This window comes from Choristoneura fumiferana, chromosome 23 (genome assembly GCF_025370935.1).
Source record: "Choristoneura fumiferana chromosome 23, NRCan_CFum_1, whole genome shotgun sequence".
Classification (NCBI taxonomy): Eukaryota; Metazoa; Arthropoda; class Insecta; order Lepidoptera; family Tortricidae; genus Choristoneura; species Choristoneura fumiferana.
The window spans coordinates 2591802-2603531 of record NC_133494.1 but is presented as its reverse complement, the minus strand read 5'-3'; the positions used below and the strand labels follow the sequence as shown (position 1 = coordinate 2603531).

General features: G+C 38.3%; 1 protein-coding gene across 1 annotated transcript in view; it reads left to right on the top strand.

Moving 5' to 3' along the window:
• Nucleotides 1-1883: 1883 nt before the first annotated feature.
• Nucleotides 1884-11730, top strand: part of LOC141440650 (frizzled-10-like) — a 30097-nt gene continuing 20250 nt past the window's right edge. Inside the window, exon 1 of the mRNA XM_074105173.1 lies at nucleotides 1884-2641. Within this exon, the coding sequence (XP_073961274.1) occupies nucleotides 2471-2641 (171 nt within the window). The 5' untranslated portion in view covers nucleotides 1884-2470. The remainder of the gene's footprint in view (nucleotides 2642-11730) is intronic.

The window sequence follows — 11730 nt, the reverse complement described above, 5'->3', positions numbered from 1 at the left end:
ACTGCAGGGCTACTACGAAACTCGAAGTTCGTATCTTACCGTCCCTCTCGCTCTCGTATTAAATAGTTATAAGTGACAGAGGGACCGCACGACACGAACTTCGAGTTTCGAGTTTCGTAGTAGCCCTGCTGATGGTCAACGCTACAGACACGAATTTCTCCTATGCACCTCATATCTCAGCTTGTTTGTTTCTTCTTTTTTAGCCACTTAGCAGTGACGCTAGCGACATCTATACCGTAGCCCTCATCGAGAAACTTGTTTCTGCACTCCATTGGAACTAACCGCTCACCCGGACAAGAGATGTCGTTACTAAGCAATCAAATTAAGATTGTTTCTTTGGAATATTTTTGTACTTTTTATTTCAATTCCAAATTTTTACTTTTACGGTCATCCCGTAAAACCTAAATTGAAAATACAAACTGAAAACTGAACTGAATTTAGGTTTTACGGGATGAAAAATACAAAATGATTACAAAAAAACAATCTTAACTTGTCTTCTGATTTGTTACCAATTCAATGTACCAGCACGATATTATGCCAGTAACGCTTTGGTGCACACAGGGCGGATCGTTACTGCGTATATCAAAGTAAAACATCTAAGATGCCGTCACAGTTTATATTCTTGATGCATTCGCGAATGATTCGGAACGCGCCAAAACGAGTGTTCTATTGTTCGAACGCTTCCTCCATACTTACGATGCTTAACACTTGTGATGTATAAACGTATCCTCTACATTTTGATGTATGTATTTGCATGGCGTCAATAGCTGCGCGCGCGCCGCCATATCTGACGTTTTAATTACGATTCCGACCAGCGAAGAGGGTGAGGCCGCGGTGCGAGCGGGTACAGACCGCTCATGGTTGGATTAAAAAAACATTTACTATCCATAGACCATCTATAAATGATTGTCACGGTGGTAATAAATGTGGTTTGCTTAAAAACTACAAGAACAACGGCAACGGCAACGGAAACCGATATAGCAAAGTTCATAGAAATAGTTTGTTTTAAAAAGCGATAATATTGGTCTGATAAAAATGTAGTTAGTTAGTAAGAAGAACTGCAATCTAATTACAATGCATGCATACACTCCAACTTCCTTATTTGAAACGATAAATGTCAATTTTCTTCCAATGGCCGTGAATGGATCTCGATGACGTTATACCCCTTGTTTTTCTTAATTTCCATTAACTTCGGGTCAGTTCATTCATTGATACATCCTGGCAGTTAAGTATTTGAAGAAATCGAAAAAAAAGGTCATTATTAAAGATCAATTGTTAAATTCGCTGACTTTACGAGTGACATTATGACAATAGAGGGACATCAAAAAACATTTTTTTTAACCTCGCAAAATATGTATAAATTAAAATAAAAGCATTTTAGTTATGTGTAGATAATTTTTTTAGTGTTTTCCCGCTCCCCGCGGGCAGTTCTTGCCTGCCCTGGCAGTCCACGCATGCGCCCTTAATTAGGCATTCCGGCGGCGTCCGGCGGCGTACGCGCAGCGGCGCCTTTGTGCCTCCCGCTCGCACAACGCGCCTATTCATACCGCCCGACCATGCCCGTCGGAACCTCCGACCCTTTTCAATATCAAACAACGCTGATTACAACGCTAGCTCATCTTACGCTGGCCGAGATACGTACGAGAGATACTTCAAGCGAAAAGAGATTTTCAGGTCTGTTTGTAGAGCCGTAAAGTGCACTTTATGGTGTGATGGTAGTTGTATTAAAGGTGTTATTGGAGTGATGTAATGAAGGGCCCTAATTGTGTATTCTACTTGGGATGTCGAACTGAAAGATAAAAGCAGCGTCCACTATCTCGAGACCGCGAGTTGTATTACAAAGCCTCTCTGGGCATCAAACTGCAAAGTGCAACGTTAGGTTAGTGTATGATAGAGCAGTATAATAGCGCAACTGTCGCCCATTAGCCGCTCTAAATAATAAACTGCTTACGGCAAGCCTATAATGCAGCAAAATTCACGGTAATAAAACCTTTAAACCTCTCAATTATCCGACACTTTTATTGTGGCAATTTCATAAAATAAAATTGAACCCCATGGGCAGATACACTTAATTTTATATATGGTTACTTGTCTACTCACTCGCCTGCGAGAGAAAGAGAGAGTTAAAATTACTACCAAGGATTGCAGCGAGCCGTACACGAATTAGGGTTTTTTTCTTCTTAATGCCCTGTTCATGCGTTCACTTCAGACGGACCTTTTATCGGAACACATGCATGTTCTGAACGCACCGGCATCGGCAGACCGGTTCCGTGCCTTTGCCTTTGATTGAGCGCCGCGCCGGGCCGAGCCGAGTTCGAATTTCGAATGATTTCGAATCAGTCCGCTCCGAACAGTTGAAGAGAGAGTACGCGCGCTGAGTATAAAATGTTTACGTGATATAAACAAAGTTTTCGAAACCGTTTAATATGATACAGGATATTCTGGTGTTGTGTTTTTAACTGTGTTGAACATGTCTCGGATTGTCTGCCTGTTGTTTTTGGGGGTGTTGGTGGGGGCGCAAGAAGACGAAGGAGGCAAATGCGAGAGGATCAGACTGCCCCTATGCCAGGATTTGGGGTACAACTGGACAGCCATGCCCAATCTCATGGGGCACCGAGACCAGAAAGAAGCCGAAGAAGCGGTAGGTTTCATATTGTATTTTACAAGCATTTGCGACTATTTAAAACTTATCCGATCTTCCATCAATGAACATCCTGAAAAACATAAGGCGATAGTAGACTCACAATATAACTTATGCTACATATACCTACAAGTAATAAGTAGAACCAATTTCTAAAATCAAAATGTTATAATAATAATGTTATAATGTGTTAACGTTATGTTGTATTTTAGCCACATTATAATATTATTCAGTACAAAATAAAATTTTCCAAAAGTCAACATGACAGTAGAGCACACAAGTGCTTGAATGTCAATTAATGTCTGCTTGTATTTTATAACAAAAAAACTGATAACCTTAACTAAAGGGTTTACATTGACCATAAAAAGTTGCTACCTACTTTACATATTTGTGCTTTGTAAGGATGGGGTATGTCGACAATCGATATTAAAGTTTAGGGGAAAAAGTGCTATTATGTTACAGTGGCCCTTGTAGCAAGGGGAATTTGATTTATAGTTAATTGCTGAATGGATTTAATGGTCTGTTACATACTGAACCCCATGTGAACTACTGTGATGGAGTAAAGCTCAACAAAAGCCATAGAAATTCATACTTAACAAATCATACATAAAGTGATACTTTATTCTTCCTTGTTGGTAAATCTTGCCTTTATTAGAACGTTACTGTTACAGTATGAGAATGATGATGTTGCTTATTTGTCAAAGTTACAAATGTCGCTTAAATAATTATCGATAAACAAATTAGCAATTCCTTGCTGCCCTCAAAATAGAAAGTTACTTGGGGCACTAGATGACGTGCTGTAGGTACTAGGGGCTCGGTCTAGACTTAAGGGCTTAAAATGACTTGGATACTGGCTTAGATTTTCACAGAGCTGTGAAAACACCTACTTATCTATTTTCATAGGATTTCATCTGTGACAAATTGACAGACGCGCTAACGGCTGCGTTGCCGGAGCACTGTTTACCGAAACTAAACAATGATTAGATATTTTTATTAGCGTGAGTGCGAGAGATAGCGCAATTCCGAGGGGGGAATGTTGACTTTGGCTTCTGTTTTGACGAAATTGACGCTGTTTTTGATAGAGATTATTACAATGATTACGTTCATTTTTGCTCGTGTTTTGAAATCATTCCTCATTACTATTAAAGTGACAAAGGGGAAGCAAACTTTGTGACCATAAAAGACGTGGGGAAGAAACTTACAACGTACAATGGTAGGGGAAGAAAAACTCTCTTTTTCTCCGTATAATCGTTTGTCTTACCAATCATTTGCCCCCATTAACCGCTGATATCTTAATATCAGATAGCCACCTGAAATTATTACTGTAATCTTAATATGTAATGTGTTTATCTAACTGATCAGAATCTATAATTTAGCCAATAATTCGCCAAAAATAAATAATTGCCTATTATCCAAGAAAAAAACAGTGTTAAAATATTATATTATTTTGGTTTAGTTAACCTATGTTGTGAGTATTAAGTAGGTAGGTATAAGATTGGTTCTGTAGTGCTTCGCCGCATAAGCCGCATTTACCTAGCCGCAACTTTTTAAGCCATTAATGTTAGCTGTAAAAAACAATTCATGTGACAATAACCGAGGCTTGCTGGCGCAGACGTGAGCGATAAGCCTTATCACACATCAAAGGCGCCGAATCGAGGTCTTTTTGTATAATTCTACTCGTGTTTACTTTGCCCCACGATTGGGGCAATGCTTGGTTGAGAGATTTGTCATTTGTCAATAAACGTATGTTGCCTCTAACTGTTCCCGGTTTTATCTATGAAATATTTCTGAAATGAAAAACAAGGACATGTTCTCAATAATAACAAAGTACCTTCTAGTAACTTGGTAACTAACTAGGTTCCAACTGAGAAACATAAGAATAAATCTGGTACAAGTATACGAACATAATAGACGCACTTACACTTCTGTAAGAGAATGATTAGGTATAAGATATAACAGAAATAGATTCGAAGAAGCACTCGATATTTGCCAGCCGCTTGTGGCCTGATTAATGGGTTCTGTAACAAGTGAAATCCATTAAAACGTTCGTGTTGCAAATTCATTGGGATTATTCGGTGCTGCATTATATCAATAAACACGCGGACGCTTTGATACATTTACTATCGCGATAGCGGTATCTTTACAGCCCAATAACGCAAGAGCAGGCATTTATTTTTATTTATATCCCTTATCGAATCGCGGCTATCTCGCCTTAAGTGCCGATGTGTATCGGGTAATGCCGCTCTATCGTCGGCATCACTTTAAACGCTCATATCTCTTTATATCTTTACTTATATCTATGAATTTCTGCTGAAACTTACTACTCGTAAACATGTATCTGTTCTTACTATGACGTTTGTCCATAATTGCTTCATTTGGGTGATTGTTATCATCTGATAGGCTGTAGTGAGTGACTAATGTCGTTGCTACTATTCGTTAGTCGCGCTACAAAGTAGTTTGTTTCCTGTTAATAAAACAATGAGGTTACTGTTCGGCCCTTAACAGTACAATTTTTAATCTGAGTCACGTTTTGTTATAAAAAATCTAACCCTATTTCATCTTCAAACTCAAACACGACTTGCAACAGTAAAAATATGTTTCAAACATGACATTTCATAGTAGACTTAAATACTTCTGTTCTAAGTCCATATTGGTTTACTAAAATTGTAAAAGTAGTACAGAATCCTCCAAACGAGCACTATCAGACGTAGCATCGGGTCCATTTGTTCTAGTGGGATGGTCCATTCACGAAAAGTTCCATCTGATTTCGCTGCATCGTCACTGGCGGCGGTCGTTCACCTCTAGATTGGGTAATCGAAGTCGAATTCATGGACCGATAAATTTTCTGTATCACTTAAAGCATTGCTTAATTAAAGTTGCTTGTAGACGCTGCTCTTTTACATTGCATTTCTATCTAACAGTACTCATGGCATGGCATACCTAAATTAAGTTTAATGTAATGCTAGGTTTACATGAGCTTAGTACTTGTCATTAGCGTAATGGACTTATCTGCAGAATGACAAGTGATAGTGATAAGTAGCCGTTTACACTCCGTTGTAAGAGGATGGTATTAATACAAGATTTTTGCACGGATTGTCCCTTCAGAGTCTAGACGTGACTGTTCAGAGTAGGTATTCGACAAGTAACAAGTATTAGTAGATTTTTAGTTGGGCTTGAGTCACTTGCCTTGCATTTGCAGTCACTAATAATGCAATATACACGCATTACACGCACATCATAAGTAAAAGTAAGAAGTGCATTGCTTCCTAAGAATTAATTTTAACTGTCTTGCTTTTTTACACTAACTTAGCGGAATTAGCATATTTATGATCTAAATCCCGAGCAAATACGCTGCAAAGCCAACAAAGGCCGGCTTTTAGCTCCGGCGAGGTGGTAACAAGCGCCAGGACACCCACACCTGCCCGCCATTAACACTAGCCCACCAATTGGCTAACAGAACTCAGTTATACTCGTACGTACTAACATTTGAGAACAGCTCTCCGCGTTAAAGTGTCAGAATGTGAGTTATTTAGTAATAAAAAACCGGTCAAATAACCGCGGCGTTCATCTTTCCATTTCCCGAGGCGTTCTCGAGCGGTGTGGAGGCAAGTCGGCATTTATGAAAGGATTCCTGCCTCGCCTGATATGGACGAGTTGAAATTTTCCGAGCATTGCGGTCGTAGCAATTATCCTTGACCTTCATTTGATGTTTCCGCGCAAAAAGCGTTCTACTTAGACTGCCTTATCGCGGACTACAAAGATACTTCGAAAAAACAATATAATAATAAAGTTAACGCAACAAGATAGCCGAGCCATCTTGATTACCCATTTCCCCAATTGTCGGCGCGTTTGAGGTTTGTGTCAAAATTGCCCGGGTTTTTTGGGTAAAAGGTACAGCTGCCGAGGTGTTATTGAGAAGTCCGTGTTCTGTGAAGCACCCTATCATTAGCGCAGGTACGGGGCCAGCGGCCGACACAATGGGCCGATGTTTTGGATGAAAGTTTTTACTTTTATTAAGTCGTGCTTGAAGTCGCCGTGGAGGGTAATTTTTATCTTGGTCTATTGTTGCTGCAGCTTTACGGTAATTTTACTCACGGAAATGTAGATTTTGTTATTTCCTCCACTAAATCCTTTCATTGAAGATGTTACGTTTTTGCATTCATCAGCCCGTATGCACTCATAATCTTCAATCTTGTTTTCAGGGTTGCGCGGTATCTTGATTGATATTACCAACGATAATTATAAACCGACGATAATGTGTGTATGTGTGTGTGATATTATGCATAATATTACACAATAACTGGATAATTATGATTGGATGCACATAATTATCTTGATATAATGTAATTATTAAACCCTGCTTGTTTTCTATATAGTCGCCTTGCAGTATATTTTATTTTATTTTGGTAAATGTACATTGTTTTCCTTAGTTACGTGTACTCAGTTAAAGCAGCAGAATTACGGTTGCACATTCCGCAACCAAATAGTTACCTATGTAGGTACATTTTTTGTATCGTTAATGTGTTTAGTACGTTTTTAAAAGCAAACTTTTTAATTTAACATTAATAAAATGTCAATTATGAATTTATAGCTACATCTTGAATAACTTAGCACTCGGAATAAAAAAAACGTTCCACTTTGTACGCCCGCCTACCTGGGGTAATTAGGCGGGGCAATTTGTACGTTCCGTCGGTCCGTTTTTGTGCGCAGCCGCAGCCCGCAGCGCCCGCGGCCGCGCGCCATCTTTCATTACAACTTTTAAACTTTAATAATTTCACTCCATGATATACCTGCGGTCGGTTTGTTACTTTAGTTTCCAAACACGAAAACACCATTAGTTAAAAACAAATTTAAAGTGTTTTATGTACTTATAGTATTTTGATGGTATCCGTTTCGTTTCAGGATTTATTTCAGAGCCATCATGTAGAACCCTTTAAATTAGGTTAGGTTAGTTTTTATAAAAATCCTGAAATATTTACAGTTTCAGATATATTAAACAGTTGCGAAATGAAACAGTTTGCCAAACGTTATTTACCGAAACATTAGTAAACCTATTTTGATTCATGGAATTAACATAACAAACAAGCGTAGCGAATAAAATTCGCATGTAAATAAAAAAATATGTTAACAATACCCAGACCCAGATAACTATAATAACAATGCATTACGAATAAATTCTGCTCAAACCTAATTATATCGTTAATTGCGATGATATCTACAACCATTAGACGCCATAAAGGGGGGGGGGGGAGGCGGTGGATCAAAGCGGTGCGGTGCGATTACTTATATGCGCAGGCGCTGCAGTTTTAATTTAAAGGACAGGTGACTTGGATCAATGTTGCGTTTTTGTCATTCATTAATTGTGTTGTAGGACTTGTAGGGATGTCAAAAACATTCACATTCGGTTATTCAACACATTTTGAACATTCGTATGAAACTACCTACCTACCTACTAGTACCTACGATATACATATATGTTATATGGCAATATAAGTTGTATTTTTAGAAAAACCATCTTAGAAATCTAAGATAAATTTTTCAATACAAATAAAATTTGTCCCCGAATTACATTAAGTAGAGACTAGTAGAAAGTAGAGTAGACTAGTAGAAAAATGCTAGGTAAATTTCTGTCAACGCGTTTTTTAACGACGAAACTTTAAGTAATTGTATTTGACATATCCATAAAATTATAAATTAGTATTTTTATTTAGTATGATTATAATAATTTATTTTTTCATATTTTAACATGCCATTATCGATTTTTAGTTATTAATTATTATTCTGTGCCCTGACAGGCCGTCATGGACTGACCTTTATCAATGTAACATCCTTATCACAATGTAATGTGTAGGTACATGACTTGACATAAAGAAATAAAAAATATTGTAAGTATAGGTTATCGATATCGGCAAAGATCTGATGCTAGCTCAGTACACTCAGTATGATGAAAAAGCGGCATCCTTTGAAAGTATCCGTACTTCGGTTTGTTTTATCATGTTTTATCGTTGATCTGCGCGAGCGCCGACCCGTTATTGCATGGATGCAATACAGAACCACGACAACTGAGCAGAGCACACGACACAGTTCTTATTGCGTCTCCTTAGAGTCAAAATCTGCTTGATTCATGCTATCGAGATTTGGTCGTTTCCTTCTAACTGGCTTTTGCATTTTTAATTGCGAGCAGCTAATCGATTAATTAACAATCGCGGTGCTTTTGTTTTAGACCATCAAGAAGGTATGGGTTGCGGGATTTTGTTTTTGGTTGCTGTTTTTGGGATATACTTCCATAAACGCTGAATGAAACTATAAAGCACCCACCAATTACATTACTTAAAATCATCGACAAGACAATTTAAAGTACGTAAGGCTCTGATTTTCAAGATCTAGGGAAGTGGTCAAAATTGACCGGACTTTGTTTTAGACCATCAAGAATGTATGGGTTGCGGGATTTTGTTTTTGGTTGCTGTTTTTGGGATATACTTCCATAAACGCTGAATGAAAATATAAAGCACCCACCAATCACATTACTTTAAATCATCGACAAGACAATTTAAAGTACGTAAGGCTCTGATTTTCAAGATCTAGGGAAGTGGTCAAAATTGACCGGACGTTGGGCGGCAACGTATATCTTATAAAGTCAGAATGTGGGCAAAAACAGTTAATTTGTCATTTATCACCTTACAAGGTGTCTAGAGCTCGTCGTCAAATTATGTCATCGATATCCAAGTTTTCAAGCCTTTATTATAGAAGAATTAAAACCAAGTACCTACTGGTACTGGGTAACCGAGTCTCGCTCGGACTAAAACTTGCAGCGTTTTTTCAGAGATAAGACCGATTGTTCGCCCCCGTAAACCCCCACATAGCATTCGCTAAGTCATTAGAGCCGCCTTCGATATCCCTGAAACATAAGTAAATAAATATTTAGGTACTTATACACCGTATTTTTCTTGATTAACAGATGGCTCATTTAAGTAATTGATAGAAACTACCTGGTACTTAATAAATTTTTTGGCCAAATAGAAAAAGAACAAGAACAGTCAAATTTAAAATTCATAAACGCAAGTCACACAGACGCGACGAGTGACATTGACGTAGCACACAAAAGATAAAAAAAAACTGTCATTTTGAACCTTCTTTCACAAAAACGTGTGAATTAAAAACTTAAAAAAACGTCATAAATTAAGGATCTTTAAACACTGTTTAAACAGAACCGGGCGGAGATTTGGTAGACAGGAGATGAGGTGCCGACGACCTGGTCAAAGTAAGGTGCTGGATAGGAGAGCACTAGACAGATGAGTGGCTAATGCAGGATTACATCAGCATTGGGTGGCTATGGCTGAAGAAGAGAGAGAGAGAGAGAGCACTGTATTGCGCATAATTAATTAATTATCTTAATTCTTAATTATAATTTAAACTGATAAGAGTTAGGCAAATGCCTTAGAAAAAATAACTTCATTCGATCTGTTGAAGATTCCTTTCGCTCGATTAAAAATAAACTACATAAATTATCTGATAATATTCTTGACCTCTGCTATCTGGCCCTTTTTTCACACCTACCCTTCTCTCTCGGTATAAGAATGATTCGTTTCATTTGGATATCTAGAACAGCGTGGTCATCGTACCAGAGCGAGACGGGGCGAGGAATGCCGCCCAATTAGACCCGGTCCCGATCCGACACGCTCACGTATATCATTTTATAGCCCAAAACTAGAGTTGGAATTAATTTTGGAAGATTGCTGGGCGTTTTTGAGGCAAGTTTTGATGAGATAGTTATGAGTACATCAATTTTAAAGTTTGAGATGGCAATATAATGTGTATACATATCATGATAAGATTTAGGCTGCAATTCCACCAGAGATGTGCGAGGATGTATTGCGAGACCGCTTCATTTAGGTACCTATCCTCGCTCAGTACAGCTCTAGTGGAAACAGCTCGGCGGAGCGAGAATAGGTAAATGAAATAAAGCATTACTATTTGTTCATAACAAACACATTCCTCGCCCCGCATCCTCGCATCTCTCTCTGGTGGAAACACAGCCTTAACATACCTACTATGTAAAGTTTCCAATTCACATTCTTAGTCAGCATCATTACACGAAGAACTCAGAGCTTACAGCTGTGTCGCAATTAAGTATGAATAGATTAAAAGCAATTAACATACCCAATGGTCGTTTAACATGAAACGCGGGTAAATCAGACTGATAATGAAGTACGACCAAAGGCCGCCGCATGCGTCCATAAACTGGAAAGTGCAGTCGTTAAAAAGTTCAATTTAAATTAAATTCGTTCGATTTCACATTACGTGTAATCGACTTAATCGATATGGGGCTTTGGAACAAGAAATCAGGTTTCTAGGAAGCGCTTTCATGGTTCCCTACCACAGGCCTCAGCTGGATACCTGGATATGGTTTAGTCACAGATTACCCCCTGGGTTTAGTGAAGCAGCCAAGCAACTTAAAAGAAAACAATTTTCCACTAAACATACTGCTACTAATTTCAGAACACGCTTCCATCATACTTCTAGGCCACAGTAGAGTTCTCCCAGGCGCGTGAGATGCCTACTAAACAGACGAAAGAGGAATAAAACATTTCCACACACACATAGCATTGCCATGTTTAGGTAACTCTTAGCTATATTACCCGCGATTCTTCCACACAAAAATTTACCCCTTCCACCATTTCTATGTAACTACTAAACTACTGTGAACATTCTGCCCCTTATCAACAATTCAGGGTTGATTTTCAAACAGCGACAATATAATACTTACACACACTCCTAAGTTCATGAGATACTAGCAGTCATATTAGTGCATGTGTTATGCATTTTACTGATTACAGCACTCATTGACTTTAATATACTTAAGTATTGCGACTACCGTAATCTAATGATAGTGGAGTACTATGAATAAAGGTAGAGCGCTTATATTTACGTTAACATATGTCCAATTACTTCCAGAGACATACAAACCCTCGGCTTTGTGTGTCAACATTTGGGTCGCCCTAATTTCTGCTTGCTTACTGATGCATTGATCTTCAAGCGATTTTCGCACCCATAAATAACATGTTTTACACAAGTTCCTATCAAATGAA